Below are 18,446 nucleotides of genomic sequence, written 5' to 3'. Positions count from 1 at the left end.
GTTAGGCGTCTGCCTTAGGCTCAGGTCATGGTCCCAGGGTCCTGGGATCGAGCCCCACATCGGGCTCCCTGCTCGGCAGGAAGCCTGCTTCTCCCTCTCCCTCTCCCCCTGCTTGTGTTCCCTCTCTTGCTGTGTCTCTGTCAAATAAATAAAATCTAAAAAATAAATAAATAAAACAATTCTGTGGAATAGGTGGGCTCAGCTTGGCAGTTTTCCTGCTGGTCTCTTCTGAGGTTGCTTATGCAGAATGTGTGGTGCTGGATCGTCTAGGATAGCCTCCTTTACATGCCTGGAGATGGCTGTTGGCCTCTCTCCACACGGGCTCCCATCTCCACTTGGTCTAGCCCAGGATTCCTTTTATAGTGGCAGGAGTGGAAGCTGCAAGGTTTACATTCTAGCCTTGGAAGTAGCACAGTGTCACCTCACTGCATCCTCTGATCAGAGCGAGTTTCGAGGCCAGCTCAGGTTCCCCATCTCGGTGGCCTGAGTGACAAATCCACGTCACAAAAGCACACAGATGCAGGGGAGTAAATGGCCTCATGAGAGGCCATTACCGAAACAATCAACTGTACTCCACAGCCCCTCTCTTCTAGGTCCTTGCACTTAAACTCTCCTCCCAACCTGGGTCCTTTGACCTTGATAACCACCGGAAGCTCAGCTCCTTCAAGAAGTCTTTCTGTGAAATCCTAGCAATAGTCCCTACCAGCCCACACTGACTTTTACCTTATCCATGAATTGACTCAATCGCTAAGCAGTTTTTAAAGCAATCACCGTCCTCTGCTGGGCACCAGAGACCCACTATGATAAGACCCAGTTATTGTCCTCAAAGAGTTTCTAGTCTAAAAGAGGAGACAGGGAATTGACATAGTATAATAAGGGCAATGCTAGAGGGGGCACAGGGCATCATCAGAGAGCACAGAAGGACAGCGAACTCAGCCTTGGGGGTTGATGATCCTCTTAGGGTCATTGGGTTGACAGGGAAGCTGGAACTTGTATTAGACAGTACTCCTGGTCATGATAGAAACCCACCTTAAATTGCCTTCAGGAAAAAAGAGTATTGACTTATAAGTAAAAAGTCCTGAGAGTACTGGTTTCAGGCCTGATTGGATCCAGGTGCTCATCAGAAATCAGTCACTTCTCAACTCTCAGCTCTTTTCCTCTGTGATGATTTAATTTTCATGCAGATGGTCTTTATGTGTTGGCAAAGATGGCTACTAACAGCCCCAGACTTATTCTGATTGCCAGGGAGTGGGGTCAGTCTCTCAGGACTACAGGACTACAGGTGGAAGAATGGAAGAGAGATATTACCCAAGGGAAAAGAGTATAAGAAAAGCTAATGAGTAGGGTGGCCATCAGGTGTCCTCCCAGGCAGGAACTAAATTACAGCCTTCAAACAGTGTCCTCTGGAAGGAAGTGTCCTGAGGGAAGAGCAAGGGGGCCTTTGGAAGTAGAAATAGCAGGTGTGCTAACAAAGACTTGGAAACATGGCAGTCAGATCCCTCCATGTCTACTTCTTGGTTGTGTAAACTCTCCAAGATTTTGCCTCTGAGTTTCCACTGTAAAACCGAGCCTTTTCAAGTTCTTGAGGGCTAAATGAAATATCAAATACAGGGGCTTAGGAAAAATCATCTTATTCTCTTCAGTCTTCAAATAGTAAGGCCCTGGGACTGATCTGCTTTGTCCAGCAAGGAAAAAAAAAAAAAAAAAAAAAAAAAGGCACGTTCTCCACCTAGTGGCCACCAGGGTCATTGCGCTGTAGCACTGACGCATTTACAGAACCGACTAAGGTTTCTTCTGAGTTTGGAGCCCCTGGACAGATGAAGCAGGATTTGTGGAGGTCGGTGAGCCTCGGAGTGCCAGAACAGGGACATGCCTGCCCTCTCTGTAACGTGGGCTTGGCACAGGGCAGAGTAGGTGAGGTTTTTAGGTGGAGAGATGGCCCAAGGGAAAAATTGTTTTTCCTACTCTATTTGACACAGCTGAACAGAAGGAAGGTCTGGTTAGGGATGGGAACAGCTCATCTGGTAGGGGCTGCTGTGAGGGAAGGGCTTTCTTTGTTACCTCCTTGGGAGAACCCCTAACTGCCCATCCATCACCACCTCTTCAGGACTTGGGCTCAAACTGTGACTTCTTACAACTTCAACCTGACAGAAGATAGCAAGGCTTCAGGTCACACGAAGTTGGTGGCAGGGCTCAGACCAACACCCAGGGACACTGAATCCCAGACCAGTGTCCTCCATGACATGCTTCGTGGCTGCTATATGGCTACAGACATAGCTGTGTGTCTGCACTGAGTGGTTATTACATCCCAACTTGCTTTTCATCCAGCTCTGGGTTAAGAGCTTTACATGCATGATTCCATTGTCTTCTCCTCAGATGTCATTGGCTGCAGAATCTGAGGTGCCCCTGAGATGCCTGGGCTAAGCTGAGGGTCCTTAGCAGTGAAAGGTGACTTCTGGCTGGAGGCCAGAGAAGAGCCACCTCTGGCCAGCGTGTCCCCCCCGCCCCCCAATCAGATTGAATTAGGTTTCTGGCATTTCATAAATCATTGACACTTAATACAGGACTCTGTGCCAGATGCCATGTCCTTCTGGCCTCACATCCCCAGGGAGACCCAGGGCTTATTTCAGGCCAATAATATAAGGAACATTTACATAGTCCTCATTTACATAGTATCTATCATATGTCAGGTACTGTAATTGTTTCATATGCATCTAGTCTTTTAATTCCCCAAACAACCCTCTAAGGTAGATACTAATGTTTCAGGGGTAGGTACAGGGCAGCTTGCCAAGATCACACAGCCCTGCAGAGCTACGATCTGAACCCCTGAACCCGGCTGCCTGACTCCAGCCTGAGTTTTTGCTGCTACACTAGACCGCCTCTTCAGGGCTGATACCTCTCCCTCCATGAGACCTTTCTTAGCCACCAGAGTCACGGGCATGAGCTCCCTCTGATGTTTACCTGTTGGATTGGGTATTGTGGGTCCTGGGCACTGACATGAGAGACCATTCCAGGCTAGGGAAATTCAAATCTGATCCCAGGGATGCTCATAGTAAGAGGCGCCCTGATGTGAAGTCAATATGAACCCTTGGGTTCAAATTCCCACGTGCCACAACAATGTCCAATATTAGAAAGACTGACAATACCAAGTGCTATCAAGTTGGTAAGTTGGTAGAACCACAGTGGAAAACCATATGGTAGTATCTAGACAAGCTAAACACACACCTATCCTATCATGCAGCAATTCTACTCCTGGGTTTATGTGTGCACATGCACACCAAATGACACATACAAAATTTTTCATAAGAGCTTTATTTATAATAGTTCAAAATGGAAATAACCCAATTGTCCATCAACAGAATGGCTAAACTGTGGTGTATTCATATAATGGACTACTACTACACAGCATGAAAAAAATGAACTTCTGACACACACAAAAACATGGATGAATCTCACAGACATAATATTAAGCAAAAGAGGATGTGATTCCATTTTTACAAAATTCAAGAGCAAGCAAAACTAATTTATGGTGATAGAGGTCAAAACAGTGTTTACTTCTGGGAGATAATAACTAGGAAGGGGAACAAGGGAAACTTTGGGGGAGCTGGCAATGTTCTGTATCTTGATCTGGAGGGTGACTGCCCAGATGTGCACACATATGTAAGGATTATCAAATTGTACTTGAAAAATTAGAGCACATTACGAAATGTAGCTCAGAAGTAAGGGAAAAGTGGTATTTAAATAAAGACAATTTCTGGGTATGGCTTAAAGCAGTTATTTTTGCCCACCCCCATCCACTCTTCTCCCTTAGTCTGGAAGGAGCCCCACACTTTCTTTTCTCTTCCAGTCAATGTGTTTCAGGTGGAGCTCCTTCTTTCCCAGGCCCCAAATAAGGGCACCATTTCCCCTAGTTGCAGTGATTGGTTTAGGAATCGGAACAGGGCCAAGCTGGCTAATGAATCAATCCAGAATTTTTTCTTGGAACTAGTAAGAAAAGATGTTTTTTCTGTACTGTAGTTGCCTATCTATCAGGATACAAGCCTGGAGCTGCCAGTGGCCATCTTGCTACCTTCTGGAGAGTCCGCCTGAGAAAGAGGCCACACAGAGGAAAGCAGAGTGAGATTAAATTCTTCCTGAAGACACTGTGTCAGAACCTGGATCTAGCCATCCCTGTACCGAAATTTTTCATTTGGTTAATCAATAAATTTTCCTTTTTAGCTAATCATTTTGATTTCAGTTTATTACAGTTATAACTGGAGTCTAATACACTGGAAATCTTGGGTAAAATTATGAGAAGTATGGGGGGGCTTGGAATATAAAATAACCACTGAGCCTTGTCCAATCTATTTTATGGTTGCTTGCCCTGTAAGACCATAGTCCTGCCAGAAGGTGCGTGGCACAGGCCCAGGGGTCCTGTGGGAAGGATTCTGGTCCTTGCTTGGAAAGGGTTCCAGACTAGCAATCTAGAGAACTGGATTCCACTCTCCATTTTGTTGCTTCTTAGTGGCAGGACCTTGGGCAAAATACTATACCTCTTTGAGTCTTTTTTATAAAATGGAATATCATTACCTAGTTCAAAAGGCTGTTATGCAGATCAAATGCAAGTTTCCCAACTTCTCCAGCTTTTTCATACCCTTAGGTGAGTTAGTGCCCACATCTGGGCATTCTCAATGCACCCTTTATGATCCTCTGACCATTGCCATAATGATCTTTATAGTGTGTGAGCTCCCCAATGGCAAGAAAATGTTCATCCCTGTGCCCTCTTGCCAACAGGGCTGGGCACACGGCTAGCAGAGACTCCTGAATCCAGACTAAGAGGTCTTATGCGCCAAGGGCTCATGCTCTGGCAGCCCACCCACCCTTCTGCCCTTCATTTCCTTGCCTGATAGATGAGGCTGATTCTGACACCCTGGATAAGGTAAGAAGGACTCCAGGGAAACTGCTGGGACAGTCCTGGGCTTTGAATGCTGAGAGCTGGGAACCCACCATGGGGGCCGCGTAGGGCCCTTCCCAGCTTGTCAACAGCAGGTGCCAAGAACAGTTTGCTGAGTGAAGAATGGGGGCTGAGGCTGCCTGGGTACCCTTCTCAGATCTGGCTGTCTGAGACAAACATTGGACAAAGGGCTCCTGAGGCCATCACACTCACTCCTTCCCTAGCTCATTTCTGGGTCATAGAAAAGCTTCCTGCAAGAATCTCTAGGCCTATAAGTTGATGGAACAAACCTAGTGCCGAGTAAGAGCTGTGTAGGGAAAGGCCATCTTTCCTTATACACCCTCATTCATTCATACATTCATTCATTCAACAAACACTTCATGACACACCACTCCACATTAGAGAAGTAGAGATGAAAGAGGCTAGGTCTCAGCCCTGAAGGGATTAGCCTGGAGAGAGCCATACTGGACACAGCCTCCATTTTGGCTTCCCCGTCTGTCTCCTGTCCTGCTCCCCTGCATCTCTTCTCCACCGAACAGCCAGAATGATCCTCTCAAACAACGTAGATTCTCAGCTTAACCCCCCTAAAGACCTCCATAAAGCCCTCAGTGACAGGAGGAAGTAGATGAGTGGATGAGGTGGTATTAAGTTTAGGGCACCTGGGAAGGCTTCAACAAGGTTGCCAAGCAATTTAGATGTTTATCTCTGTGCCACCTCTTAAGATCAGTATTTAGAGCCCTGGGAGTCTGAGAGGGGTGAGGGTAAGCGGTCATGACACACATATTAGATCCAACGGCAATCTGGCACCAAATCCCAGGTCTGTTAAGTTGCAGTCTGGCTCATGGGAGAAATTCTTTATTTAGATGCTTCAGTGACCAAGAGACAGAGCATAAGCACACGCACACACACCCATACACAATACGTAAAGGCATTTCACAGGCAAAGGGACAGGCAATCGGGGGACGGGGCCATGAGAGCAGCTAGGGGCTTCTCTGACTCAATGAAGAGGGGCCTATGATGGTGACACTCCTTGGAATTCCTACTTGAAAGCTACAAGGAAAAATCCACTCCCAGTGAAGTCCTCGGCTATAAAACACAGCAGAGCTGGAGAAATCGAAGCTTGGGGCCTGGGAAACATCTTTTTCCTCATTGCAGAAACCTGTACCAGCTCTCTTTTCTTTCCCTGGGGGTCCTATCCTGTTCCCTGGTACCCAGGAATCTCCTGGTGGATGATGGGAGAGGGCTAGCACCACAGCAACCTGGGCAGGTGGTCTGCTGCCTGAGGAGAAGGAGAGGGCTAGGGAGCCAGGAGCAGCAACGCACCTCAGAGCTGGGCTGGCACGAGGCGGTTTGCCTTCATGGCACAGAACCATCAAAGGACTTTGCATGTGGGGACTTGCCCACACGCCCCTGGGTCAGAGCACCTCTCCGACAGAGGAGGGGAAAGCCCCCCCCCGGAGCTTTCCATGACCCCACAGGGTACTGAGGCCTCCTCCAGCTCTAGCTTTTCCCCAGCGGCTGCAGATCCTTAGCACCATTCAGGGACTGTGGAGAAGGGGCAGGAAGGACAGCACTGCTCTGCCAGGACTGTATCACTGCTCCAGGAGGAAACTGCACAGTGGGCAGAAAGCTGTCTAACTGGCCAGCATCTGGTCGCAGGCTCGGGAAAGCCTGTACTTTTTGGCGAAAAGGGGAGTGTCATATTAGCTCAAAGCGTCCATGGAGCAGCCATTTCCATCTACCCTTTCCCACCTAGGCCAAGGTCTGGTGTGAAAGCGCCAGGTTTCACTGGAGCTGCCTAGAGCCCAGGGAGAGCTCAGTTCTTTAGCTGCAGAGACCGGTTCAAAACTGACCTGCAGAGGAAAGACAGGCCTGGGGCTCATGACATATGGCCCAAAGAGGCTGGGGAAGGGGAAAGGCCATCCTCCAAACTACTACCCTGTGAGGCCCCAAGTCCTCTCAGGATTCACCCCCTTCTCTTGTCCTGACCTACAGGGCCCACTCCAAAGGGGAAAAGCAGGGGTGGATTTCCCTGGACCAATCAGAGGCTACCTGTGGCCCACTCCTGCCTTAGGCCTACATGTTCTCCAGGTATAAGAAACGAGGAAGAGGGAGCCAAGGGCTGACCATGGTCACGGGAAGCTGGCTCATGGCTGGTTCAACCTGGGATGCCAGACAGAAACATCTCTAGTCTTCCAACGTGGCTGAGTCTTTCTGAATGGTCTGCCTTTGCACTGGAATCTGGCCCAGGGGTGATGCCATTGTTTTTGGTGACCTGTAATTTGAGAAGGAATAAATGCACAGGGTCAGTTTGTGGCGGCTGGGCTGATGCTCCAGGTAGTTGATTCTAAAGAGAGTACAGCTCTTCCAGGGCCTTGGAGTAATAAGGAGGGAGGGCAGCTCTCCTTTACTGAGGGCCACTGCATGCCTTGCACAATGCTTTGCTTCCAGCATCCTATTTCATCCTCATGGCAATTCTCCAAGGGGGGGAGATAGTACCCCCCTTTTATATATGAGGAAACTAGAGTTCAGAAAGTTTAAGTCACCTGCCCCCAGTAAGCTTTTTATTGTTGTTTCTAGTTATTCTAAAAAATCCCCCCTGCCCCATAAGCTTTCTGAAAGTGTGGATGATTCAGGATGGCAGCCCATGTCTCTCCACTATATCAAGCCATTTATTCTGCCTACAGGGCTCTATATGACCCTATATGACCTGGATAGTACAGACTGATCATTCTCTCCCCCACACTGAGTCAAAAGTGGCTCTCTTGTCACTCTCCATCCCACTCTCTGAGCATCTAGCAACACCTGATATTGTCTTATTTGTTTATGGATTTGTTTAGGATCTGCTTCTACCACTAGATAGGGATCCAAAAGATCAGGGAACACTACTGGTCTTGGTTCCTACTGTAGCCCTAGTGCCCCAAACAGGGCCTGGCACATAATAGGTACTCAATAAATATTTGTTGAATGAATGAAAGCTTACCTCTAATAGCTCCCCTTTTTGGTACTAGCACTGCACATACATTCTCTCTAACTTTCATGTCAAGCTCCACTTGGAATGGCAGAGCACAATGAATGCACTTTGGAATCAAAAGATTTGAATTCTGGGTCTAACTCCAAGTAACTGTGCAATCTTGGGCAAGTCACTTAACCTACCTGACGTAAGGTTTCCTTGGGTTGGAAAAGGGGGGTTTGTGTGTCTTTAATTCAGAGCTGCTATTGCGAATTAAATGAGATTAAATTAGGTGTTCAACAAATTGTATCTATAATATCACAGAAAAGGAACTGGGTTCAGAGAGGTTTACTGACTCACCCAAAGTCCCATAGCTCAAAGTGTAGGAAGAAAATGGTAAACTCTAGCATTTTCAAGACGGGGTAGCCCCAGGGTAGGGCTCTGGCTGGTTTCAGGCGGTCTACTGAAACTGCCACCAGTCAAGCTGCAAGGAGGGTGTGCTGAAATGGGAGTGAGCCCCACCCGCTGGATTGCAGGGGCTTGTGTCAAGTTCATATCGAAAAGAAGCCTCAAGAGTCCTCCCAATTTAAGATATATATACAAATAAATAAGAAGACCTGCTGCAATGTGGGAGGGGAAACTTCAGGCAGAGAGGACCAAGGACATTTTGACTCTAATATTCTGTGTTTCCACCACCTTTAATTCATTCAGCTCTGTGAGCAATACGGAACCTACCACCAAAGTCAAAGAAATCATTTTAGTAGACTTGCTTGCCTGAAACTCAGTTTCCTCATCTATAAAATGGGGATATTCCCATCTCAGAAAGTTACGTAGTGGCACACTGTCCACACTACCCAGTTCCCTTCTGAGAGGAAGGGACAGACCCACGCGAGCCCTCCCTTGGCTAGGCCCTAGCCTCCTCATATCGCATGGTGCCACAACCTCCTTGTAAGCATGAAGCCTTGGAGGAGTGTGCTGTGAGCCAGACAAGCTTTAGTTTGAATTATAGGCTCTGCCTCATACTATCACTTGGAATGGTGGCTGCCTCTGTCTGTAATAATTCCTTCTTCTTAGGGCTGTTGTGAGGATTACCTGAGAGAATTTTTTTTTTTTTTTTTAGATTTTATTTATTTGAGAGAGAGAGAGACAGAGATAGTGAGAGGGAGAGCACAAGTGGGGAGGAGAGGGAGAAGCAGGCTCCCCACAGAGCAGGGAGCCCGATGTGGGACTCAATCCCAGGACCCTGGGATCATGACCTGAGCCGAAGGCAGACGCTTAACCGACTGAGCCACCCAGGCGCCCTACCTGAGAGAATTTACTTGGCATATGCCCTGTAACAGAATAGGGGCTCAAAGAATGTTAGTCATTTTCAAGGTTTATATGAACAGATGACTGATTCTGTTTACCTCTTTCCTTCAAAGCACTTATCACAATTTGTAATTATTGGTTGTTTACTTGCTTATTGTTTGTCTCCTCCCATCAGAATGTAAGGTCATGAGAGCAGGGCCTGGGTCTCTGGCCACCACTCAGAGGGTGTTCAATAAATATTTGGTCTAGGAATGAACAAACCTGGTCATATTTGGTAATAACCCATAGAGGGAGCTCTTGCCACAAAATTGATGACAATCAAGAATAGGTTCTTTGTGCCGGTGGTGGGGACAAAAAAAAGCTTCCCTAGTCAGACTGTTAAAGGGCAGAAAACCTAAGTACTTTTAGGAGACCACCAAGGAAACTATGTTTCTCTACTAAAACCTTCAGCCCAGCAGGTCCAAAGGCTGCAGAGAAGCTGACGGGAGACAAACTTAAAGAGGAGACACTTCTTTCTGTTAACTGATTGATCTTTTGTTGACTGAGAAAAGGCTGCCAGGATTCCATTTTAGCAAAGGAATACTTGGCTTTGTTTTTATTTAGAAGACCTGAGTTCTTGTTGCAGACCCTTGAATTTCAAAGGACGATTACTCACTGGTTCTTGTGTTTGAAGCCGCTGACATGAGCTTGATACTGTTCTATGGAGTTCAGTACTATCTTACACGTCTTGCAGGGGTAGCCCTTCCCAGCTGAAACACACATAAAAATCAAGGTGCTTAGTTATCCAATAAAATGGGACCCGGGGACTGCTGCTTTTGACAGTAAATGCCCTTCTGAGGATGACGGATGGTGGGGTGAGGTTAGGTGGTTGGCCCTGATGAGAATCCCGGAGGCCTCATTGCTCATGGGGACACAGGCTATGTGCCTATGTACTTCCTGGGGTTGGGAACCTCCTCATCCCCTGCAGCATCCCCAGCACTGGACCTGGTGCAGAGTAGCTGTCTGTTGAGTAAATAAAAGACTGACAGAACAAAGAGGTGACATTTGGTCTAACTGTCTTTTCTACCTTCTAACTGTGCTAAGTGGCCTCATTAAGAATGCCTTTCACTGAGAGATCTCTGGGAAACTGTCACTCTCCTTGGGCTTGCAATAATAGTAATAATGAGAATGCCTGCTACGAAAATTAATGTCTTTCTACCTTGGGGCCCACAGACACCCTGTCTTACTACCATGGTTGATCCAATGACAAAGTGGTCTTTGTCCACATGGTCTAGTAGAGAGCATGGGTCAGGAGCCAAGATATGGAGCTGGACTCCTGGCTCTGCCTTCATGTGATCTTGGCTAAATCCCTTCCACTTTCTGATCCTCAACTTTTCTCAACTATAAGCCAATTACACCATAACTTATAACCATAATACTTAAAATAAAAAGCAGCATTATTAACCAAGTACCTGATATAGGCCATACACACTAAATAATTTTGTCTGGCCCTCACAACGATCCTGTGAGAATCATTACCATTATTTTATAGGTGAGGAAAATAAGGCACAGTCACATGTCTAAGAACACAGAGTTAGGAAGTGGCAAACTCAGGCTTGGCTGGCCACAAAGGTTGTACTTATTCTAGCGTGCCAAATATTAGCTGTACAAGAAAGGCAGCTGTACACATAACTTCAAGAGCCCTCCGGTTCTGACATTTTTCCAATCATCTGCCATCCTAAAGTTTCACAACTCCGGAGTGAGATCTACTAGGCTCAAATCCCAGCTCTATCATTTCTTACCTGTAGGACCACAGGCCAGTTACTTAACCTCTCTGAGATTTGGTTTCCTCATTTGTAAAAGTGGGGCTTCTCTGAGACTCAGGTTCCTTACCTATAAAATGAGGTTAATATTAGTATCAACCTCATAAGGTTATTGTAATGATTTAAGTAAAAGCATTTGACACATAGTAAGTGCTCAACAAATGTGAGCTTTCATCACTAGCATTATTTTACTCTTATGGGTTCAGCGTGTCAGTCTGGTAAAGAGGTGGAGAGTATCTTTTAACCAGCCTTCTATTATGGCTGCTGTAGCTACTGTGAACACAAATGATCGCCTCTACTCCAACAAACTAGCCAATGTTCCCAGCTACATTTGTTTCCTTTGTATCTTCAGGTATTTCCTGGAAGACACATCCCTTAAAAGAATTTAAGGGGAAAATTATTGCAATCAGAATTCAGGTCCTTTTTAGACATTAATGGACAGAATTTCCAGAAGCCTTTACTTTAGACCCTCAGCTCTTCTCTCTCTAAACTCTCTAGGGGGTCTGATTCATTCCCCTAACTTTACCACCTAAAACATACGAAACTACCAATATTTAACATCTACTGACCTACCAAATGGCAGTATCTCTAACCCAGACCCTTCCTTTGAGGTTTAGAGCTATATATCCAACTGTCTACTTGGATATCTAATGGGCATCTTAAACTTAAGCTGATGAAACCTGGCTATCCACCTAATAGCTTAAGACTAAACCTGGTCACCATTCTTGACTATTCCCTTTTCTTCACCTCCCACATTTTTTTTGGTAAAGATTTTATTTTTATGTAATCTCTTACACCCAACATGGGGCTTGAACTCACAACTCCAAGATCAAGAACTGCATGCCCTACTGACTGAGCCAGCCAGGCACCCCTTGCCTCCCACATTTGACAGCCAAATCCTGGCAATTTTACTTCCAAATAGTTCTTGAATCCATCTACTTCTGTCTACCTTCTCCACTGCTACCTTAGTCCAAGCTCCCATCTTCTCCAGTATAAATTACTACAATATCCTCATTGCTGGGGTCTCCACACTCCCCTTCCTCCCTGTTCCAAAACATTCTCCACTTTGTAAGCAGAATGATCTAATAATGCTTAAACTGTCAGTGGCTTCCCAATGCTCTTAGGATAAAGGCCCAAATCCTTAACATGACCAACACCACCATGACTGGATGCTTGCTCATCTTCCCAGAATCGTTTTGCCCAACACTATTTTCTCCTTACACTCTGGGAAACCTTCCTTGATCCCTGCTCCCCCATCTTAAGTTATCCCATGTTTCCTTTTTTTTTTTTTTTTAAAGATTTGTCTATTTATTTGAGAGAGAGAGAGAGTGCACACATGTGCACAAGCGGGGGGGGAGGGGCAGAGGGAGAGGGAGGGAGAGAATCCCAAGCAGATTCCCCACGGAGCCAGATGTGGGGCTCGATCCCAGGACTCTGAGATCATGACCTGAGCCAAAATCAAGAGCTGGGTGCTCAACCAATTGAGCTACCTAGGTGCCCCCCCACTTTTTAAAAGATTTATTTAGGGGCGCCTGGGTGGCTCAGATGGTTAAGCGTCTGCCTTCGGCTCAGGTCATGATCCCAGGGTCCTGGGATCGAGTCCCACATCGGGCTCCTGACTCAGCGGGGAGTCTGCTTCTTCCTCTCCCTCTGCCTCTCCCGCTGCTCATGCTCTCTCTCTCTATCTTTGTGTCTCAAATGAATAAATAAAATCTTTAAAAATAAATAAATAAATAAATAAATAAAAGATTTATTTATTTATTTGAGAGAAAGAGAGAGAGCAAGAGCAGGGGGGAGGGGCAGAGAGAATCTTTTTTTTTTTTTTAAACTTTATTATTTATTTGAGAGAGAGAGGGATAGAACACAAGCAGGGGGAGCAGCAGAGAGAGAGGGAGGGGCAGGCTCCCCGCTGAGCAGGGAGCCCGATGTGGGGCTCGATCCCAGGACCCCGGGATCATGACCCGAGCCGAAGGCAGACGCTTAACCAACTGAGCCACCCAGGCGCCCCGGGCAGAGAGAATCTTAAGCAGAATCCAAGCTGGGGGCAGAGCCCAGCGCTGGGCTCGATCTCACAACCTGAGATCATGACCTTAGCCGAAACCAAGAGTCAGACGCTTAACCGACTGCTCTACCCCGGTGCCCCATTTTCTTTTTCTTTTATTTTTTTTAATTTTTTTTTTTAAAGATTTTATTTATTTATTTGAGAGAGAGAGAATGAGAGAGAGCACATGAGAGGGGGGAGGGTCAGAGGGAGAAGCAGACTCCCTGCCGAGCAGGGAGCCCGATGTGGGACTCGATCCAGGAACTCCAGGATCATGACCTGAGCCGAAGGCAGTCGCTCAACCAACTGAGCCACCCAGGCGCCCCCCCCATTTTCTTTTTCTTTAATATTTTATTTTTTAAGTAATCTCTACACCCAACATGGGGCTCAAACTTACAAACCTGAGATCAAGAGTTGTACACTCAGGGGGCGCCTGGGTGGCTCAGTCGTTAAGCGTCTGCCTTCGGCTCGGGTCATGATCCCAGGGTCCTGGGATCGAGCCCCGCATCGGGCTCCCTGCTCCGCAGGAAGCCTGCTTCTCCCTCTCCCACTCCCGCTGCTTGTGTTCCCTCTCTCGCTGTATCTCTCTCTATCAAATAAATAAAATCTTTAAAAAAAAAAAAAAAGAGTTGTACACTCAGGATGCCTGGGTGGCTGTCAGTTAAGTGTCTGCCTTTGGCTCAGGTCATGATCCCAGGGTCCTGGGATTGAGTCCCGCATCGAGCTCCCTGCTCGGAGGGGAGCCTGCTTCTCCCTCTGCCTGCCGCTCCCCCTGCTTGTGCTCTCTCTGACAAATAAATAAATAAAATCTTAAAAAAAAAAAAAAAAGAGTCACACACTCTCCTGACTGAGCCATCCAGGTGCCCCATTTGTTTAGTTATTTGATCAATGCCTATCTTCTCTGCTAACCTCTAAGCTCCATAAGAACATGCGCAATACCTGTCTTATTTACTACCGTACATACAATGCCTGGCATATATTAGGAAAGAACCCAACAAATATTTCTTGGCTATATATGAATTTAACAAGACCTGAAAACCTGTCCTATGTAGTGGTTGAAGAAACCAGAGGGATCAGTATGGGGCAGAGAAAGCAGACCTGTTCTATGTAGGAGGAAAGGCCCTAAGTAGGGAGAGAAAGTGATGGGGTAAAGCAGAGGAGGATCGCAGTAACCTCTGCTCTGGCATTTGGAAGGATGTGACTGCCTGAAATGCAGGCTTTAGTTATGGTATTCTTGGATAAACAAGAGACATATGAGCCTTAATTACAAAGCAAACTCCCAAGTCTTTGCTCTGCTTGGTGGATGCTGCAGCTTCTGCTTGGGGGAGAGATCTGGACACTCTGGGTCATCTCACATTTGACCCATACTTGTCAGGAAACACTTTGACAAGAGCCCCATGGAAACTATTCTCTGGACCCAACATAGAACTTGACCTGAGTTTCAATGCTGGCTCTGCCTGCTGCTGCCTAGTGTGGGACTCAGGACAAATCACCTCATCTTTCTGATCCTAATGACCTCATTTGTAAAATGGGGATAATCAAACTTGCACAACAGAGCTGCTGTGAGGATTAAATCAGGTAATTACATGTGAGAGCATCTAGCTTAAGCCTGGAGTGCAGCAGCCGCAGGTAAGTATAGGATGACTGACTGATTGAATGAACAAACAAGTTTTGGCAGAGGCCAGCAGGGAAAAGTCAAGCTGCTAACAAACCTAAAACCTTTACTAAGGCGAAGTCCCTGTCAGCTCAAGCCACTGCTTTGCATATCCTAGATCAGCATCCCACTCTGTGGGTAAGAAGGGGGTCAGAGTGCGTTCAGTGCCTCTACTGATGTCCTGTAGTTGGAAAGCCTCCTGCCAAGTATACTCAGAGCTGGAGGCAGGGGGAAGGAGTGTAAGTTTTGGAGCCAGACAGAGCCAGAGACACAGACTGATACTGTCACTTAACAACATCAGGTCCTATCAGCTGTTTGACCTTAGGCAAGTCACTCTGAGTCTCAACTTCTTTATCTGTGAAATGGAAAAAATCATACCTATTTTTAGGAATGCTGAGGGAATTAAATTATAATATATATGTTAATATCAAAGGGGGTGTGATACCCCTGCCCCCTGCCTAGGTTCTCATGAAAAATTTTGGCTGGTCTGTAAAGCAGTCAGATGCCTTAAGCAAGAAGAAAGGACCTAGGATACAGTTCTAGGATTAAGTATGGTAATTAGTCTTAGACAAATGGAGGAGTAGATATAGGAAGGAGACTTTGGCTTAAGATAATAGAATGGATACAAGTTAAGATAAGCAGCCTAAAACACGGCAGGGTCTAAGTCCTGGCAGTGGACAGAGATAATGAGAAAATGACCAGGGCAGGGCCAAATAAAGGAGGGCCAGGAGCTGGAGCAAAGAAGGGTCAGCTGCAAGAGAACCCTGGGTCATGCCGGCTGGATGCTATGTTGTCTCTATCAGTCTCAGGCCAAAATAGGAGGGTGTCATAGAAGAAGGGTTCTGGGGCGCCTGGGTGGCTCAGTCGGTTAAGCAACTGCCTTCGGCTCAGGTCATGATCCTGGAGTCCCAGGATCGAGTCCCGCATCGGGCTCCCTGCTCAGTGGGGAGTCTGCTTCTTCCTCTGACCCTCTCCCCTCTCATACACTCTCTCTCTCAAATAAATAAAATCTTTAAAAAAAAAAAAAAGAAGAAGAAGAAGGGTTCTGAGGAGCTTGGTTCTGAAGTCTCCAGATTCCTCAGCATATGGGGCTGATCCTGTTAAAGGGGAAGGCATTACTTGTATGTGGGAACACTATGTAAATATCCAATTTTGTTTTTGTTTTTTCTTTTTTAAAGATTTTATTTATTTATTTATTTGACAGAGAGAGAGAGAGCACAAGCAGGGGGAGTGGCAGGCAGAGGGAGAAGCGGGCTTCTGACGTGGGACTCGATCCCAGGACCCCGGCATCATGACCTGAGCTGAAGGCAGACGCTTAACCAACTGAGCCACCCAGGCGCCCTGTAAATATCCAATTTTGAAGAGGTTTATAAAGCAAGGTCCTTCAGTGGCACTGGAAGAACACTCCTTAGCACCCTGCTGAAGCCACTGTTTCATGCCCATCTCGTCAGTACTGCTCAGTGATGACCTGTTTTGTATGGCTGCTTTGGGTTTGGGGGTTGTTAGAGAGGCATGATCTCTCCCCTTGCTCATATGTGGCCTGGAACATCTACAACATTTGGGTGTTCACCTTTCCAGGACTGTGGCAAGAGCACAGATGACCCTGAGCAGCAGGTTCCCTGAGGCCAAGTTGTTTGTACTTGGATGCCATGGGGGCCTCAAGAGTTGACTGTCTGGTGCTGCATCTCCATGGCCTGGGTGGAAACCCTGAGGACCCACTGAATGCTCATGTAGGCTCCAGGAGACAGGGACTGTTCCCTCAATGAGGGAAAACAGTAGGCGCTCAATAAACACTTACTGACTGAATGAAAGAGAAAATAATAATCTTCCCCTCCCCTACTCTTATTATAAGCCCTAAGTAGTTACTGTGATTGGGAAGGGCTCTTAACTCTTCATGAATGCTTACTCCTGTGATGCTGACTGGCATCTTGAAGTCAGGGAAAAACTAATGTTCTCTGAGTCAGAGTGGTGTCCTTCACCACACTATCCCAAGGATATAGGCAGGCCTGAGCTGCTGAGAGATGAGGGGCCCTGAGGACACTCTAAAATCTGACAGAGGCTACTGAGGTCTTCACACAGGAATGTGGATGACAGGGAGCTTAAATCAGAGGTTGCAAACTGGTGGCCCTTGGCCCAAATCTGGCTTGCAGACAGGTTTGACTCACACAGGGTTTAACATTTTTAAAATTTGGTAGCACATTTAAAACTGAGGGGCTTTTTCTTTTTTTTTTTTTTAAGATTTTATCTTTAAGTAATCTCTACACCCAACATGGGGCTTGAACTCAGAATCCCAAGACCAAGAGTCATATGGTCTACTGACTGAGCCAGCCTGGCGCCCCTAAAAATGAGGGGAATTCTTAAAGAAATCTGACTTTCTAGAGTCTTTTGAAAAACGGAAGATACGGTAGTAACTAGCTGGAGCTGCCTAGGAGAGGCATGTACTCTTCAGCTGATCAAATCCCCTCTTGGCTCTTTCACTTATTTAAATTTCCTGTCTGGTTTCTGCAGGCATTTGAGTTTGCAACGCCTGCTTTAGATGTAAGGAAGAAGGGGCACAGCTTTGGTAGTCTGGGGAACTCCAGTGGTCAGGCCCTGATCCAGCTCTGGGTGTGAGCTGGGCCCTCTTACCTGATGAGTCAGTGACAGCAGGGTCTGCCAGCCGCCCATAGTGTGCCATGAGTTTGAGCTTGGTTTCCTGTTTCCTGTGTTTCTTGCCCACATAATGTTGTTGAGCCATGACAGGGTCGTTGAAAGTCGCATGGCAGAGGCTGCAGAACTTGTCTGGGTCTATCATCTCTCTATTCTGGTGCAAGGCTAAGGTGGAGGCCACAAGGAAAGGGTTTGTAAGGCGTTTCGACAGAGCTGCGGTGAGAGAGTTCAAACAGAAACAATGAAAAGACCCAGAAGGTGCCAAGCTTTCTAGTCTGCTGAATGGAAAGAAAGGCTGGGTCACTAATCACACTTGCAGATGTGGCACTCTGCCTGTGTGACACACACGGAAAGCCTTCTCTAATTGGGAAAATTGGGAAGATTTGGGGGAGCTCAAAGACCAGCTACTTGATCAGCAGCTTTCACTACTTCAGGTACATGAATCCTGATTATCTCATATTCTGAGGAGGCTTCTGCTATCAAGTTGCCCAATTACAACAGACTAGAAACGTACATGTTTGTAGTCTTTTTATCCCTCAGAATTCCCAAGAACTTCACAGCAAGTGGGACAAGAAACCTGGGTGTTTTAGTCCCATCCTCAAAGTGCCCTAGTTACAGAGCTGGGAGCCAATGCACAGATGTAGCAACTGAGGGCCTGAGGACCTGGAGGGTCATTTAGAAAAGGCAACCATACTAGGGAGGCCTTTTGGGTTACACTGCCTTCCAGGCTGAGTAGGGGAGAGAGGGGATGACACTGACATTTAGTTACATGCTTTGTATATATTATTTCCTCCTTTGGTCCTCAGAACTATCCCATGAGATAGATATCATTTTGCCACATTATAGAGAAAAACCAAGGTTCAGATGGGTAAAGTGACTTGTCCAAGATCACCCTGCTAGCGAGTGAACCTGTCTGTGTGACCCTAAAGACCATGCTGTCTTTGCTATGCCAGGCTGCCAGAATGTGGTAGGGTAACCTGAGGGCTACAGATCATGCTTCCACCTTCAGAAAACATCCCTGGCTTTGGTCAATGAATTCAGTTAATCAGAATCTGTTATAGGCATATGCATAAGCCTCCTGTGGGTCAACATATATCTTGATACTG

At 46.6% G+C, this 18,446-nt stretch overlaps 1 protein-coding gene across 8 annotated transcripts in view; it reads right to left on the bottom strand.

The window, feature by feature from the left end:
- Positions 1-3,296: 3,296 nt before the first annotated feature.
- Positions 3,297-18,446, bottom strand: part of ZNF346 (zinc finger protein 346) — a 72,333-nt gene continuing 57,183 nt past the window's right edge. For 5 of the 8 annotated variants that reach the window (XM_081826407.1, XM_081826411.1, XM_081826413.1 and 2 more), the window contains 3 exons: positions 17,320-17,553; positions 9,850-9,943; positions 3,297-7,208 (listed from right to left, as the gene is read on the bottom strand). In XM_081826407.1, coding sequence (XP_081682533.1) covers positions 7,121-7,208; positions 9,850-9,943; positions 17,320-17,553 — 416 coding nt within the window. In that variant the 3' untranslated portion in view covers positions 3,297-7,120. Of the gene's footprint in view, positions 7,209-9,849; positions 9,944-10,975; positions 11,067-17,319; positions 17,554-18,446 lie in introns of those variants that run through there. The other 3 variants (XM_081826409.1, XM_081826412.1, XM_081826410.1) reach the window with 3 other exon arrangements.

Source organism: Leptonychotes weddellii, chromosome 7, assembly GCF_054177405.1.
Source record: "Leptonychotes weddellii isolate Sample4059 chromosome 7, ASM5417740v2, whole genome shotgun sequence".
Taxonomy (NCBI): domain Eukaryota; kingdom Metazoa; phylum Chordata; class Mammalia; order Carnivora; family Phocidae; genus Leptonychotes; species Leptonychotes weddellii.
Note: the sequence above shows the minus strand (reverse complement) of the source record. Positions and strands in the feature narration are given on the sequence as shown.